The sequence below is a fragment of the Mustelus asterias genome, chromosome 1 (genome assembly GCF_964213995.1).
Source record: "Mustelus asterias chromosome 1, sMusAst1.hap1.1, whole genome shotgun sequence".
Lineage (NCBI taxonomy): Eukaryota > Metazoa > Chordata > Chondrichthyes > Carcharhiniformes > Triakidae > Mustelus > Mustelus asterias.
Window position 1 is genome coordinate 20,283,810 of NC_135801.1, and position 17,397 is coordinate 20,301,206.

The 17,397-nt window shown below is 43.3% G+C and overlaps 1 protein-coding gene across 6 annotated transcripts in view; it reads right to left on the bottom strand.

Moving 5' to 3' along the window:
* The window catches only part of LOC144492104 (serine/threonine-protein phosphatase 2A 55 kDa regulatory subunit B gamma isoform), a 348,625-nt gene that overhangs the window by 214,311 nt on the left and 116,917 nt on the right, over positions 1-17,397 (bottom strand). Inside the window, exon 1 of one of the 6 annotated variants that reach the window (XM_078210210.1) lies at positions 2,857-3,020. The exons of 4 other annotated variants lie outside the window; for them this stretch is intronic. In XM_078210210.1, coding sequence (XP_078066336.1) covers positions 2,857-2,926 — 70 coding nt within the window. In that variant the 5' untranslated portion in view covers positions 2,927-3,020. Of the gene's footprint in view, positions 1-2,856; positions 3,021-17,397 lie in introns of those variants that run through there. One more of the 6 variants, XM_078210214.1, reaches the window with a different exon arrangement.

Below are 17,397 nucleotides of genomic sequence, written 5' to 3' on the forward strand. Positions count from 1 at the left end.
AGCATTCTACTTCATAGAATGAATGCCGAGCGTTGCTTTAGCCACTCCATGTATGCTTTATCAGCCGTTGAAAGAAAACAGAAACAGAAAATGGCTTTCAAAATTATACTGTGGCAAACAAGGACATGAGCATCACAGCTGAAACAGCCTGAAAATAAATAGATCACAGCTGTAAGCAACAGGAAAAAATACAAATAATACCAATTCCCAATCATTAATGGAGGGTTCTATCCACTGCAATGGATGGAAAACTGATGTTATCTAGGCTAGAACGGAACTTAAAACTTCCCATTCGCTTCCTATTGATAAAGCCAAACACCCAATGCTGCTCAAATTCACATCCATGTTCCATCTCCATTACTACAATGAGGCAACATCACACAGTAATTCTTGCACACTTAATTAAGCACAACATTCTGAAAGGACCCATGTTGCAATTATTTAATCACAACGTTGGTAGTGTTTTCCCCCATAAACTCAAAAGACAGAAATTGAAGCATCTTGGTCCAAATTAAAAATCTTTAATTTAAAAAAAATCTGCAGTTCATTCACAAGCAGAATTGTTTGCTCCTTATTATCGTTACAAAGGATAATTGATATTGATACGGCACACTTAGACTAACTACGTGTCAAATTTATCCATGCTAGGTCGATTTCATTGTTAATCTTGTCTAACCTTACAGCCTGTGCCTCCTCCCTCCCCACCCCTTCAAATTCTCTGTTCCTCTGACTCCAGCCTGTTACACATTCTTCATTCACTCTATCCTACCATCGGTGACCAGGCCTTTAGTCACCTATAAACCATGCCCTGGAACTTCCTCCCTAAATGCTTCCGCTTCTCTCTCCCCCGCTCTCCTTCAAGCTCTTCTTAAACCCCTTCACTTCTATCCACTCTCTAATATATTTCCTCCTGTGTTTCTCTGCAATGCAGTGGCATATGATTCAGAATACATAGGCTAAGGATTTGGTTATTGAGCAAGCAAGTAAACTCAATGCTCCTTTAAAATTAGAAATGTAACAGAGATATTAATAAATAATAAAAACAGCAATTTGTTTATTAACACAAAGAGTAGGTATGTCATCTGTTAAGACACCAGGACCTCAAAGCCAAATTAATGAAGGTTGCTTTCTTACAAAACTTGGACTACACTATGCTCCTTACTGCCAGCATGAGATTTAAAATGTCTTTTTGATGGGGAGGCAGAAGGGCTTCTGTTCACTTTATTAAATTACCTTTCCCTCATACCACATGCTATTTTGTGTCCGAGACAACACTAGCAAGTGATTTCGCACCTCCGGTTTTAATCTTTCAGGCTGGCCACTGGGAGCCCGAAGGAAGGTTGGGTCTAAGTGTGACTGGAGGGGCTTCAACTTCTCTTTTCCTGCTCAAAAAACACCCAGGCATTTCACCTCTTCATTGTGGTACAACTGAGATCAGAAACTTCCCATATGTGAAACCTTGGCCAACATTCAGTGAAACAAGTGTGCCTCCATATACAGTACCACCACACACCACAACACTACCTTTTGGATCACTTCAATGCAAAATGATAAATGTGCAGCATGCCCACAACAAATTTTCACCAAATCAAAAAAAAAAGCAACTCCTTGGACCCAGACAGAAAAATCTGGAAAATCTCAGGAGATTTGTCAGTACCTGTGGAGAGAGAACAGAGCTAATGTTTCAAATCTGGATGAGTCTTGACAAAGGTTAGCTCTCTTCTCTCTCCACAGATGCTGACAGACCTGCTGAGATTTTCCAGCATTTTTCAGTTCATGGTTCAGATTCCAGCATCCACTTTTTCCTTTGACCCAGAACCAGCCCCTTGGCACTTTTGCAAGGTAACAACTTTACGTTTCAATGTTTCCTATCACTTTCTGGAACACGCAACAAGCACCACACAAAAAAAGTCTCATATGGAAATGCAGCAGCCTTCAAAATCTCTACAAACAGTTCTCATGTTTGGCTGGAGGCAGTCCCCTTCCTGTGTGCAGAACCAACCAAAAGGAATAATGGTGCAATCAAAAGATGAAAAAGAGGAGAAGGATCCTTCATATAGACCAGAGCATAGGCATTTGGACATTTGGAGATCATAAGATTGAGAAAAAAAATCTCGAGCATGTACATTTTTTCAGTGTGGAGGAACTGTTCCTGCTGATTGTTTTTTTAAAAACAGAATGAGGGTGAGAATCATAGACTCCCTACAGTGCAGGAGGAAGCCATTCGGCCCATCAAACCTGCACCAACAACAATCCCACCCAGGCCCTATGCCTGTAACCTCATGTATTTACCCTGCTTATTCACCTGATACCAATGGGGGAATTTAGCATGGCCAAATCAACCTAACCCGTACATCTTTGGAATGTGAGAGGAAACCAGAGCACCCGGAGGAAACCCACGCAGACACGGGGAGAATGTGCAAACTTCACACAGTCATCCAAGGCCGGAATCATCGAACCCAGGTCCCTGGCACTGTGAGGCAGCAATGCTAACCACTGTGCCACCATGCTGCATCTCAAATGTTTTAATTATATATATATATAAAACACCCTTTAACTGAATCAGGGAGGAAGCCAATGTTACTTCCAATCGCTGACTGCTTCATAGCTCTTTTTTGTGTTACATACCCAGTGCATGTGTAAAACCTTCACACTTGGGGGGAACGTATTTGAAGATAAAAACTGCTGACTCATTACTTCAATTCTGACCTGATCAGGTATTCGAGGCATGACTTCACTTAATTCTGCTGCGATTCTCTTAAGATTTCAGCCAAGCACTTGCATGCATTCTAAATCACTACCTGAAGTCAAGATGGGAAGGATGATTTTTTTAATATTATCTTTAAGAAACAATACCTTCTGTCACATAGTTATGGTCTCGGAGGAAGCTGTTGTTGATTTTTCGTGTATCAATGTCCTCGCCCATTTACAGCAGGATTAGTCGGCATGCCGATCCGCAGTGGACTAAAAGAAGCAGAACAGGTCGTCACAACAGCCGCATCCATACTCCCACTGCCTAGCAGAGGTGGAGGAAGGAGAGGGGTGTGGAGAACGGCATCATGTAGTTTAGTGATGCAACACAGCTTTACAAAAATAAAGGGGGAGAGGGGGGGGGGAAATAAACAGATGGGGAGAAAAAAATAGGGAGCAAAACTGATGGGGAGAAAAAAATTTAAAAAAACAGTTGGAGGAAAAATATAATAGCTTCCACTAAAGTGAGTGTCCAGGAATAAAAATAAATTCAAGCAAAAGGTGGCAGAATGAGGCTTGTCACAGTTACTGGATCACTTCTGCAGTTCTATGTTTAAAAAAAAATAAAGTCAATCCTTCAGCCAGGCACTGCTCAAATAAAACTCCCGTGCAGAATCAGCTCGAGCGCTGCAGCAGAATCTCAGAAGGGCTGGTGAGAAAGTGGAACGCCTGAGCGGTACTTGGAAGAGGAAAGTCCAATGCTGCATGAGCAGCCTGTGGGAGGCTCAGTGAAACAGGGGCTGGGTTGACTGGGTGACGGCTGCTTGCTTTGCCTTGCTTGCTTGCTGCTACTGTCATATGTGCATGCTGCTGCATCAGCGCTGGCTCCTCCCAGGCATCCTGTCAGCATCCAACCAGGTTAAGTCCGCATTTCTGGGAGATGAATTATGGCACTGCAGGTGATTAAAAAGGATCAGCCATCGCATTATAATTTGGTGGAATTCTTCAGCGCAGAAAAAAAACTCTTCCGTGCCAGTGGATTTTTTTGGGGGGGGTTGAAAAGCCACAAGCATGTCAGTTACGACTGGAATATATAGTGAATAAATCAATTTATGTTGGGGAGAGAGAGAGAAGGGGGGACAATCGGTAGGGCACCCCTGTTTTAGTTGCTCGTCTCTGTGCGAGGGTGATGCACTGAAACTATCGGCTTTGCTTTGGAGGATTTTGTCAGTAAATCGGGCTAAAGCAGTTTGTCTGTTTAGTTCCCACTCAAACAGGGACCCAGATGTCCAATAACATTTTTTTACAATTACCTACCTGGTGCTGAATTTTGGCATGTTATCATCAGTTAATGCCATTCTATGATGGCAAAAAATATTTGCATCAAGCAGCAAGGTAGAAAATTACACTTTGCTGCATGTTTTTCCTATTCCTAAAATAACTAGAATGTATTGCAATAATCACTAACCTCATTTATAAGCTGATCTTGCTCTACGCCCTATCTGTAACTGCAACACTATATTCTGCGCCTTCTTCTTTCCTTCTCTCCTATGTACTCTACAAACAGTATATTTTGTCTGTATAGCGCACAAAAAAAATACTGGTTTTGATTATTATTGTCACATGTATTAGTATGCAGTGAAAAATATTGTTTCTTGCGCGCCATACGGACAAAGCATACCATTCATAGGGAAGGGAAGGAGAGAGTGCAGAATGTGTTACAGTTATAGCTAAGGTGTAGAGAAAGATCAACTTAATGCGAGGTAGGTCCATTCAAAAGTCTGATGGCAGCAGGGAAGAAGTTGTTCTTGAGTTGGTTGCTACGTGACCTCAGACTTTTGCATCTTTTTCCTGACGAAAGAAGGTGGAAGAGAGAATGTCCAGGGTGCATGGGTCCTTAATTATGCTGGCTGCTTTGCTGAGGCAGCGGGAAGTGTAGACAGAGTCAATGGATAGGAGGCTGGTTTGCGTGATGGATTGGGCTACATTCACGACTTTTTGTAGTTCCTTGCGGTCTTGGGCAGAGCAGGAGCCATACCAACTTGTGATACAACCAGAAAGAATGCTTTCTATGGTGCATCTATAAAAGTTGATGAGAGTTGTAGCTGACATGCCAAATTTCCTTAGTCTTCTGAGAAAGTAGAGACATTGGTGGGTTTTCTGAACTAAAGTGTCGGCATGGGGGGACCAGGACAGGTGATCTGGACACCTAAAAAATTGAAGCTCTCGACCATTTCTACTGTGTTCTCCTTTACGCTTCCTGAAGTCTATGACAATCTCCTTCATTTTGTTGATATTGAGGGAGAGATTATTGTTGCCGCACCAGTTCACCAGATTCTCCATCTCATTCCTGTACTCTGTCACGTCATTGTTTGAGATCCGACCCACTATGGTAGTGTCATCAGCAAACTTAAAAATGGAGTTGGAGGGAAATTTGGCCACATGGTCACAGGTGTATAAGGAGTATAGTTGGGGGCTGAGAACACAGCCTAGTGGGGCACCGGTGTTGAGGATGATCATGGAGGAGATGTTGTTGCCTATCCTTACTGATTGTGGACTGTGGGTTAGGAAGTTCAGGTTCTAGTCGCAGAGGGATTGATACTTTTCACTATATCCCAATATATGTGATAATAAATCAATCAAGTTATTGGGGGGAAAAATCTCAAATTGGTGTCACTGTACAGTTACCACAGGTGGAATTATTCAGAACAGATTTCACCCATTAATTTCCTTAAAGGCATAATATGGTTCTAAATTGGATTTGTAGCAGCCCAACAGATAACACAGATGTATAGTCATTCAGTGCAAGTTATGCCACAAGCTATTTTTCAGTTACCTTATACTATTGTAGGGCTGCCAATGGGAGATGTCTAGCACTTTAAGGCAATTTCCAACTTCACATGCCAAGAAGACAAGATGTCTTTTTTAACATTTCCTTTTATAAATAAGCTCTTATGTCTGGTGTATTTACACAGCAGCTGAAAATGTGGAGGATACTGACCACCACAAAATAGTAGGTCTATTATCACATATGCATAATATATATAATGCATGGGATGAGGCAGGCTACTTAGGAGAGAATGCACAGAAGCAACAAAGCAATCATGAAATGGAACAAAAACAGAAAATGCTGGAAAATCTCAAACGGGTCCAACAGCATTTGTGAAGACAGAAGAGATAACGGGCCAGGATTCTCCGACCTTGCCCACTGGGATTCTCCGGTCCCGCTGCAGTGAGTGGCGATTTGGCCGAGTGCTAAGTTGTCTGTTCTCGCTGGCAGCGGCGGTGGGACATGAACGGCTGGAGAATTCCGGCCAACGTTTCATGTCTGGATGACCCATCGTCAGAGCTCTCTGACGAAGAATCATCCGGACTCAAAATATTAGCTCTGTTCTCTCTCCTCAGATGCCATCAGAGCTGCTGAGATTGTCCAGTGTTTTCTGTTTTTGGTTCAGATTCCAGCATCCTGAGCAATTTGCTTTTACCAACTGCACAGTTTCAATCGCACAATGATAGCCATGTGTCAGTTTGTATAGATACAGATGCAACTGCATCTTTCAAACAATAAATGGACATGGGCAGGATGGTGACAGAGTGGTTAGCACTGCTGCCTCACAGCACCAGGACCTGTGTTTGATTCCAGCTTTGAGTGACTCTGTGGAGTTTGCATGTTCCCTCGTGCCTGCGTGGGTTTCCTCCAGGGGGTCTTCCCACAGTCCAAAATTGTGCAGATTGGCCATGCTAAATCGCCCCTTGGTATCCCAAGATGTATAGGTGGAAGAACCATGGTGAATATGTGGGTTTACGGGGATATGGTGCAGAGAGATCTAGGTATCCTTGTTCATGAGTCACAGAAAATTAGCATGCAGGTGCAGCAGATAATAAAGAAAGCAAATGGAATGTTGGCAGTTAAGGGTAAGGAAATACTGTTGCAACTATACAAGGCATTGGTGAGGCCGCACCTGGAGTATTGTGTACAGTTTTGGTCCCCTTATTTGAGGAACGATGTAGTGGCATTGGAGGCAGTTCAGAGGAGGTTCATTAGATTGATTCCAGAGATGAGGAGTTTGTCATATGAAGCGGGATTGAACAGTTTAGGCTTATACTCTCTGGAATTTAGAAGAATGAGGGGAGATCAAATTGAGATACACAAGATGATAAAAGGTATGAATAAAGTAGACGTGGAGTGGATGCTTCCTCTTGTGGGACATTCTAGGATGAGAGGTCATAGTCTTAGGATAAGGGGTAGCAAATTTAAAACAGAGTTGAGGAGAAACTAATTCTCCCAAAGAGTTGTGAATCTGTGGAATTCGCTATCCCAAAGTGTGGTAGATGCTGGGACAGTGAGTAAATTTGAGGAGGAGTTAGGCAGATTTTTAATTGGTAATGGGTTGAAGGGTTATGGGGAGAAGGCGGGAAAAAGGGGATGAGGAGCATATCAGTCATGATCGAATGGTGGAGCGGACTCGATGGGCTGAATGGCCTCCTTCTGCACTGTAGATTCTATGATATATTTTAAAAACAGTAATCTGCAGGGTTATGGAGAAAGTGTTGGACTAATTGGATCAAAGAGCCAACTTAGATATAATGGCTAAAATGGCCTCCTCCTGTGCTTTCCTATTTGGTGGATTTACCTCATTTTTCCATGCTAATGTATTTTCCCTACTTGTGCCTCAGCAGCTAATTTGGAAATGGAAAAAATATTGCATGGATTTTGTGATGGCAACGAGAGCGAAATTGTCAGTGTTTGCCATCATTCTGCCATGGAAATTGGCAGCAACTTCAGGAGTCTGTACACTGACAGAATAACACAGAGATTCAAACATTGCTTTCAGTGAGTCGACACTTATCCAAGAATCAACAGGGCTGCATCTCAGAACTGACTCAGTCCATTTTCAATACATTTGTTTACCAATGCCAATATGTATCCCTTGGGCAACATCACGAGACACAGATTACCTGCTTGTGGGAGTTTACAGTGCGTAAATTGGTTGCCACATTTTCTACACGTCAACCTTGACTCTGCTTCGGAAATGCTTAATTGGCTCTGAAGAGCTTTCAGATATCCAGCGATTGTGAATAGCACTGTATATTTCTTCCATATCGCTTGGACAGACTGAATCAACTCAGCGCCAGCCCAAGTGCTGGGTGGGCCAACTGCTCACTGGTGGCACATATGTTCATTTTATAAGCTGACATCTGACCCATAAGTATCCCAGCATGTTAAAGCGTAGAAATATGCTGTCTGAGCTATCATTTATCTCCACATGGTTCTGCCAACTATTTTGCCTCCCACTCCCCAACTCACTTTTAAAATGATTCATGGATCTTGCTTTGACAGCACAGAATTCCATCTTTGTTCCACCACTGCCTGAATATCTCCTACATCTCGCTTCCCCTTTACGTCTCACCACCTTAAATGAGTGCACCCTAATTACAATTGCCTGGCCAGTGAAATAATCCATTAGTGCTTAGTTATCGTAACCCTTCATTGTCTTGAGGGCTTTAGTCACGTCATCCATTTAACTATGGCTTTGCCCAATAAAGATACAAAAGAAACCCTGTATTGCCATCAATATTTACTTGCAGCTGACAAAGACTGAAGACATTGGGTTGGTTTCAAAGATCAAGTTGCATTGAAAGCTATGAACAAAGTTCAAAATCTTCAATCGCTTCAACTCTAATCTTGTGGATCATGATATCACTAATGCTCTTTCTAAATTACCGAGCTGCTTCCAACTAGAACTGCCTCATTAATTGAGTCGGCTTCTGCTAGCGCAGAGTTGGTCTATGTATGCTGATTCAGCAGCCTTCTAATATCTTGGCACTCAGCTTCACAAATTGACTTCTGAAGCTTGACTACTCAATTATTTCCAAGCCATGTTCGTGATTTGCAAAAATTGGTCTTTGAAAGTATTTTGTGAATTGAACATTTTACTTCAAAAGGTAACAAAATGGTTATATCCGTGCGACACAGCTTCTGGGAAATGCAGATTGGATTGAAATTAAGCACTTATCCAGATTGCTCGAGACAACAGGGGGTTGTTAAAAAGATTCCGGTTACCATTCGCACAAAATGCTGGAATGTTCCATCCAATCGAGTTCAGCTGGGGTTAGTTTCCAGAATTCCTCATTTTGGAGGGTAGCAGTCCATTTGATTGGCAGCGAACCATTCCTAAACAAAAGCTAGGAAAGAGTTTGAGATTTTCATCCATCCAGGAACAAAAAGCAAGATATCGGGCTCAAGTTTCCACCAGAAATCAGGAAAACCAGTGTAAATGATCGAGGAATTTTATGTGCAAGTTTCAAACAGCATAAGTCAAGTTTCTGTGGTTTTTTGTGGGTTCAAAGCATATTGGGCTGAGTCTTCCAAGGAGTGGCAATCACCATCAGATTGTTATTCTGTTCCCATTTTCTTACCTTTTGCTGGAGTTCCACATTTCCCTCTCTGGAATTCTGAAGCAGGCCTCCTGAGAAATATGGAGTGTACCTACTCCTGGAATTCTTCTCCCGTAATACAGGAGAGGAAAAGGCACATCCCTTTCTGCATCATTAGCTGTCATACAGCAATAAGTTTAAATGTCCCTTTGTTTAAATGCCGTGCTCACGAACTATGGAGAGAAAGGCAAGTGTGTGGGGGAATAGGGTGGGTTGCAGGGACGTGGTCAATTCAGGGGGATAGTCGGTTTGGGAGGGTAGTTGGGAATGGTGATGTTTAATCAGGTAGTTGAGAGAGCAAATCAATGCAGTAGTCAGTTGAGCAGGGGGGGGTGCGATCATCAGGGGGTCCAATTGAGACTTCAGTCATTCAGGAGTTAAGTTGGATAATCTTTCTAACTTTACCTGGGTAATAACATAGACATAGAACAGTACAGCACAGTACAGGCCCTTCGGCCCACAATGTTGTGCCGAGATTTGTCCGAAAACAAGATCAAGCTATCCCACTCCCTATCATTCCGGTGTGCTCCATGTGCCTATCCAATAACCGCTTGAAAGTTCCTAAAGTGTCCAACTCCACTATCACAGCAGGCAGTCCATTCCACACCCCAACCACTCTCTGAGTAAAGAACCTACCTCGGACATCCCTCCTATATCTCCCACCATGAACCTTATAGTTATGCCCCCTAGTAACAGCTACATCCACCCAAGGAAATAGTCTCTGAACGTCCACTCTATCTATCCCCCTCATCATCTTATAAACCTCTATTAAGTCGCCTCTCATCCTCCTCCGCTCTAAAAAGAAAAGCCCTAGCTCCCTCAACCTTTCCTCATAAAACATACCCTCCAAACCAGGCAGCATCCTGGTAAATCTCCTTTGCACTCTCTCCAATGCTTCCACATCCTTCTTATAGTCAGGTGACCAGAACTGCACACAATATTCCAAATGTGGTCTCACCAAGGTCCTGTACAGTTGCAGCATAACCCCACGGCTCTTTAAACTCAAACCCCCTGTTAATAAACGCTAACACACTATAGGCCTTCTTCCCTGCTCTATCCAGTTGAGTGGCAACCTTTAGAGATCTGTGGATATGAACCCCAAGATCTCTCTGTTCCTCCACATTCCTCAGAACCCTGCCGTTGACCCTGTAATCCGCATTCAAATTTGTCCTACCAAAATGAATCACCTCACACTTATCAGGGTTAAACTCCATCTGCCATTTTTCGGCCCAGCTCTGCATCATACCAATGTCTCTTTGCAGCCTAAACAGCCCTCCACCTCATCCACTACTCCACCAATCTTGGTGTCATCAGAAAATTTACTGATCCACCCTTCAGCCCCCTCCTCCAAGTCATTGATAAAAATCACAAATAGCAGAGGACCCAGCACCGACCCCTGTGGTACACCGCTGGTAACTGGTCTCCAGTCTGAAAATTTTCCATCCACCACCACCCTCTGTCGTCTATGAGATAGCCAGTTACTTATCCAATCGGCCAGATTTCCCTCTATTCCACACCTCCTTACTTTCTTTATGAGCCGACCATGGGGGACCTTATCAAACGCCTTACTAAAATCCATGTATACGACATCAACTGCTCTACCTTCATCTGCACACTTAGTTACCTCCTCAAAGAATTCAATCAAATCAAGACTTACCCTTCATGAATCCGTGTTGACTATCCCGGATTAAGCTGCATCTTTTAAAAATGGTCAAAAATCCTATCCCTCAGGACCTTTTCCATTAACTTACCGACCACCGAAGTAAGACTAACCGGCTTATAATTACCAGGGTCATTCCTATTTCCTTTCTTGAACAGAGGAACAACATTCACCACTCTCCAGTCCTCTGGCACTATCCCCGTGGACAGTGAGGACCCAAAGATCAAAGCCAAAGGCTCTGCAATCTCATCCCTTGCCTCCCAAAGAATCCTAAGATATATCCCATCTGGCCCAGGGGACTTATCGGCCCTCAGGTTTTTCAAAATTGCTAATTCGTCTTCCCTCAGAACATCTACCTCTTCCAGCCTATCAGCCTGTATCACACTCTCTACCTCAAAAACATGGTCCCTCTCCTTGGTGAACACTGAAGAAAAGTATTAATTCATCGCCTCTCCTATCTCTTCTGACTCCATGCACAAGTTCCCACTACTGTCCTTGACCGGCCCCAACCTCACCCTGGTCTTTCTTTTATTTCTCACATAAGAGTAAAAAGCCTTGGGGTTTTCCATGATCCGACCCGCCAAGGACTTCTCATGCCCCCTCCTAGCTCTCCTAAGCCCTTTTTGTACCTCATTCCTTGCTACCTTGTAACCCTCGAGCCACCCAACTGAACCTTGTTTTCTCATCCTTACATACGCTTCCTTTTTCCTCTTGACAAGACATTCAACCTCTTTTGTGAACCATGGTTCCCTCACTCGGCCATTTCCTCCCTGCCTGACAGGGACATACCTATCAAGGACACGCAGTATTTGTTCCTTAAACAAGCTCCACTTTTCATTTGTGCCTTTCCCTGACAGTTTCTGTTCCCATCTTATGCTCCCTAATTCTTGCCTAATCGCATCATAATTACCCCTCCCCCAATTATAAACCTTGCCCTGCCGTATGGCCCTATCCCTCTCCATTGCAATAATGAAAGACACCGAATTGTGGTCACTATCTCCAAAGTGCTCTCCCACAAACAAATCTAACACTTGGCCCGGTTCATTACCCAGTACCAAATCCAATGTGGCCCCACCTCTTGTCAGCCTATCCACATATTGTGTCAGGAAACCCTCCTGCACACACTGTACAAAAACTGCCCCATCTGAACTATTTGACCTATAAAGGGTTCCAATCAATATTTGGAAAGTTAAAGTCACCCATGACAACTACCCTGTGACCTCCATACCTATCCATAATCTGCTTTGCAATTTCTTCCTCCACATCTCTATTACTAAAACTGGCCACAACTCTCCCAATTGGAATTACAAATTCCTACGAATCACATTGACTCTCCACCTTGAGGGGGTTATTAAAATTAGGCTTTTTTGTCACAATTGCACGAATAGGCAAAAAAATCTCAAGTTAAGTAGTAAATGTTATTTAACTTACGAAGAAACTGGCTGGCGAACATCAAAATGAGTAAATTGCTCTGTATAATTTTTTTCTTAAAATGTAATTTTCAGCGATTGAATCAGGTCTCTCCGGGGGCCTATAGGAAACCCCCAACAACGTGACCGCTCCTTTCCTATTTCTAACTTCAGCCCATATTACCCCAGTAGGCAGATCCCCCTCGAACTGCCTTTCTGCAGCCGTCAAACTATCCTTGATTGACAATGCTACTCCTCCACCTCTTTTACCACCCTCCCTACTCCTACTGAAATATCTATACCCCAGGACTTCCAACAACCATTCCTGTCCCTGTTCTAACCATGTCTCTGTAATGGCCACAACATCGTAGTCCCAAGTACCAATCCACGCTCCAAGTTCACCTACCGTATTCCGGATGCTCCTTGCATTGAAGTAGACACACTTCAACCCACTTTCCTGTCTGCCGGTACACTCCTGCAACCTTGATACCCTTAGAATAATAAATTCTAAGAAGTCAGTCAAAATCATCTGAAGTCTTCGACTGCAACTCAAGAGCTTTGGAGTGTTCCGGTCTTGAGGAAGATGCCCAATGGAAGTTGAAACTTCCCAGACAATTCCCATGTAGTCAGTACATGGGGACTTCTACGGTGTCCCTCACCACTTTGCATCTGGAGACTGGAATCGCTGGGTCATTATGCCAGATGCAGTCACCTTTCAAAAACTGGTCACAACTCTCCCCAATTAGAATTACTCAACTTGGCAAATTCCTACGAATCACATTGATTCTCCACCTTGAGGGGGCTATTAAAATTAGGCTTTTTTGTCACAATTGCACGAATAGGCAAAAAAATCTCAAGTTAAGTAGTAAATGTTATTTAACTTACGAAGAAACTGGCTGGCGAACATCAAAATGAGTAAATTGCTCTGTATAATTTTTTTCTTAAAAAGTAATTTTCAGTGATTTGAATCAGATCTCTCCGGTAATGTGCAAGATGCCAATTCTAATGCTTATTTTTCTTGATGGACTCATTTCCAGCTGTATTAGTGAAACAGTGCGAGCTTACTGCTTTTAAATAAATCAAGGAATATTTTGTATGCAGGTCAAAACTAATCAGTTACCTTCTGTTCTGCTGTCAGATTGTGCTTGCTCATGGAAGATTGTGGCGATATGCAGATACATTGGAACGTAAACTTACCCAGAACTTTCCTTTGGAAATGCAGCGAAATCTCAAGTACCATTTGCATCCGGATTGCTGATGTGCCAAAGGCACAAACTCTATTCTTAGTGTACAAATCTAGTAAGGAAACATGACCCAAAGAGAAAAGGTAGCTGTACAGAAATTTGGTGAGGCCACAGCTGGAGTACTGTGTGCAGTTCTGGTCGCCACATTATAGGAAGGACGTGAGTGCACTGGAGCGGGTGCAGAGGAGATTCACAAGGATGTTGCCTGGGATGGAACAGTTAAATTATGAAGAGAGGTTGGGTAGGCTTGGGTTGTTTTCTCTGGAGCAGAGAAGACTGAGGAGCAACCTGATTGAGGTGTTCAAGATTATGAGGGGCACGGACAAGGTGGATAGGGAGCAGTTGTTCCCCTTAGTTGAAGGGTCAGTTACGAGGGGACACAAGTTAAAAGCGAGGGGTAGGAGGTTTAGGGGTGATTTGAGGAAAAGCTTTTTTACTGAGAGGTGGTGATGGTCTGGAATGCACTGCCTGGGAGGGTGGTGGAGGCGGGATGCTTCACATCCTTTAAAAAGTATCTGGATGAGTACTTGGCAATGCCATAACATTCAAGGCTATGGGCCAAGAGCTGGCAAGTTGGATTAGGTGGGCAGGTCAGGGCCTTTCATGCGTCGGTGCAGACTCGATGGGCTGAAGGGCCTCTTCTGCACTGTAGGATTCTGTGATTCTGTATCTCTTTCAGCTTAGTGCTGGTTAGGAATTAGATTTATTCCTCTAAAAAGAGCAAAGTACTATTATAACGTTTCAGATGTAGAACATAACATTGTAATTCATTGTAAAAGTCTTGTTCCTTAACCTACATAAAACATAGCACAGCAGGTTGATTCATAATCTGGTCTTTAAGTGTTCATTAGACTACCTTTGAGAAGATTTGAACAATGCACTTGATGTCACATACGAGATTATGGTATGTAGTTCGGATAAGAAGGGATTGCCATTGTCACAAACCCCCCCCCCCCCCCCCCCCCCCGCCCCCAAATTCATGCTAGTGTAGGACTAAATATTGCTTAGTAAAGATAAACTTCTGTTCTTAAGAGTGTGACACCTGTTCATATCCAATTATTTTGAACCAAGAAAATATCGACTGCGGTTCCAAACTGAAACAATCCACTATGGGCAAGGAGACATGAATATGGTAGTTAAAGTACCGAACAAAATCACCCCAGTGAATGGCCACATGGTGAAAGCATGTTCCCTGCACCCCCAGCACACGGTGTGGGGAGACACCTATTAAAAGGGAGGACGGACGGCAAAACCTGCGACAAATGTCAGACATGTTTAAGAAAATAAACATGGAAGTGAAGGGCCATGACCTCTACATGCTTTATGGATTGCCTCTCCGTGCTGGCACCATGGGGGATTTGTTGCCACAAGAGTGAACCATGCAAAACTGCAGGATTTCATGCTTTACAGTGCCCTTCAACCTTGCGTCGTAACATTTTTCCCTCTTTGCACATTTGTAAATTAATGTCATAACTTGTACTTTGGGTATGGAGTAGATGCAACCTAATGCCATTTATTATTTCTAACGAAAAAAAATAGCGCTCAGGGGAAAAGGAGATTACGAGGTTACTGCTCATTCTGCCAGAATTAAATTAAGCTTTGAAATACTTTCTATGGTTTTCAGGTCTGAAATATAAATTCTGCAGTGGAGACAGTCATAAAGAATGTTTTATTTTAGAATCTATGTACTGGGTAGCATAGCTTATGGGCACGTCCAACTCTTAAACCCTGATTATCTACCTGTGAATTAGATACCCACTCAATTGCACCTTAATAAATGGAACTGTTGCAGCATAAAACTGAGAAATGGCAGAAATCAGAGCAACCCGCGGTTATCACTGAAAAGGTTTGTCCCTTAGAGGTATCCTATTGAGATAACTAATTATGAGCATGTAATTAAAAAAATACAATTAAGAATCTTTAAAAATCCTTGCAGCACTAGCAATCACAGTAGCAGCCCGCCTGTAGAGTACCAAGACAAAAGTGATACCAAATTAAAGTAATATTTAATACTAAGCTCACCTTTATCATCTCATTTTTCAAAAACAAATGGAAATGTTCTATAAGCGATATGCGCTGGCCATTACCCCGAGTTTACATGTGGTTTCAAAAAATCTAATCAAATTGACTTCGGAGCAGAATATAATCAAAACTAAATTTAAAACTTGATTTGTGGGGAGGCAGTGGTATTGTCACTGGACTAATAATCCAGAGACTCAGGATAATGCCCTGGGGACCCAGGTGCGAATCCTGCCACAGCAGATGGTGAAATTTGAATTCAATAAAAACCTGGAATCAAAAGTCTAATGATGACCATGAAACCATTGTCGATTGTTGTTAAAAACCCCTCTGGCTCACTAATGTCCTCTAGGGAAGGAAATCTGCCGTCCTTGCCTGGTCTGGCCCGCATGTGACTCCAGACTCACAGCTATGTGGCTGACTCTCAACTGCCCTCTGAAATGGCCTAGCAAGCCACTCAGTTCAAGGGCAATTAGAGATGGGCATAGAGATTTACCAGCAATGCCCACACTCCATGAACAAATAAATAAAACGACCTGCCCATTAATGCAGATTAATTACTTTATTAACCTGCTCAACTCATCCTATCATAGGAACGAAAATGATTAATCAGCTATCTCATCATGCACTCCACTGCTTTCAAAGTATGCACAGTCTTGTGTATCCAATGACTTTCGTTTGTTTAAAAGTATGAGATAAAGGCCCAGGTTTCAGAATATGTACTTGCACCATACACTGTGGAAATGAGCCAGTAGTTGTTCGGTCAAACCCAGAGAGGTCAAATGGGGGTCCCAACCTTGCACTGTGGGGGAAACAAACAGTCACTAACAATGATTTTCCCTGAACTGGCCAAAGGACAGGCTTGCCATCCAACTGCAGACGGTGGGCAGGCTCATGAAGCTGGAAGGCCAATAGGCGGCACTCCAACACTGAAGAGAGAGAGAGAGAGAAAGGGCGAGGGAGGGTCCCTCCATTTTGAGGCATAGTCTTTTTAACTTATTAGAGGGGGTGTGGGGGCAGTGTTTGGGGAGGGGGGTGCCCTCATATGTCATCCCCAAGCAGCTGGCCTAGTCTCCAACAGCTCGGGAAGAGCCCATGGGACAACTGAAAAACACCAGCAAGCCTCTGACAATAGACCTTAAATGCCCTTTGAAATAGCCTTCGTTGGCTTCCCACAACTTGCAGGAGAGCCCCGAACCACTCCCTTCCTCCCATCCTGCCACCAGGAAAATAGTTTGGGGGCACGCTGGTGTCAGCAACCCAGCACATCAGCCCATGTCACAAATACTTGCTCCTGCCAACCTCTGCACTTACCCCCATTAGAGCCAAATAATCCTGCTCAAGGTTTCTCTCCAGTTAATTTCTCTTGCTCAAGGCAATACATTGGACCTCAAGTGGGGATGGGGAGGGAATGTGTATTCTCAAACACTTTGCTTCAATGTGCAATGTTTACTTGTCAGATGAGAATATGTGATGGTACCTTCAATGTTTCCCATTGTTAAATAGATTTCCAACATTTCTGTCTGCATTAGGGTTAGGGTTAACCCTAATGGACCTGGTGATTGCTCACTCTGACACAATGCCAGAAGACAGCATCACTTAGGGATCTCAATCCTAGCAAGGATCATCACAGAATACTACAGTGCAGAAGAGGTCCGAAACATGACCGGCCCTGACCTGCCCATCTAATCCCACCTGCCAGCACTTAGTCCATAGCTTTGAATGTTCTGGCGTGCCAAGTACTCATCCAGGTACGTTTTAAAAGGTGTGAGGCCTCCACCACTCTCCCAGAAATAGAATCATCACCATCAACAGAAACTGAACTGAAGGGGAAGATGGGGCATAAAGCAGCAAGACTCCAGAGGCGTGCACTGTGCATAAAGGGTGAGACTTTCAACTAAAGAGCATGACCACTGCTGCCATCTGTAACCAGGAA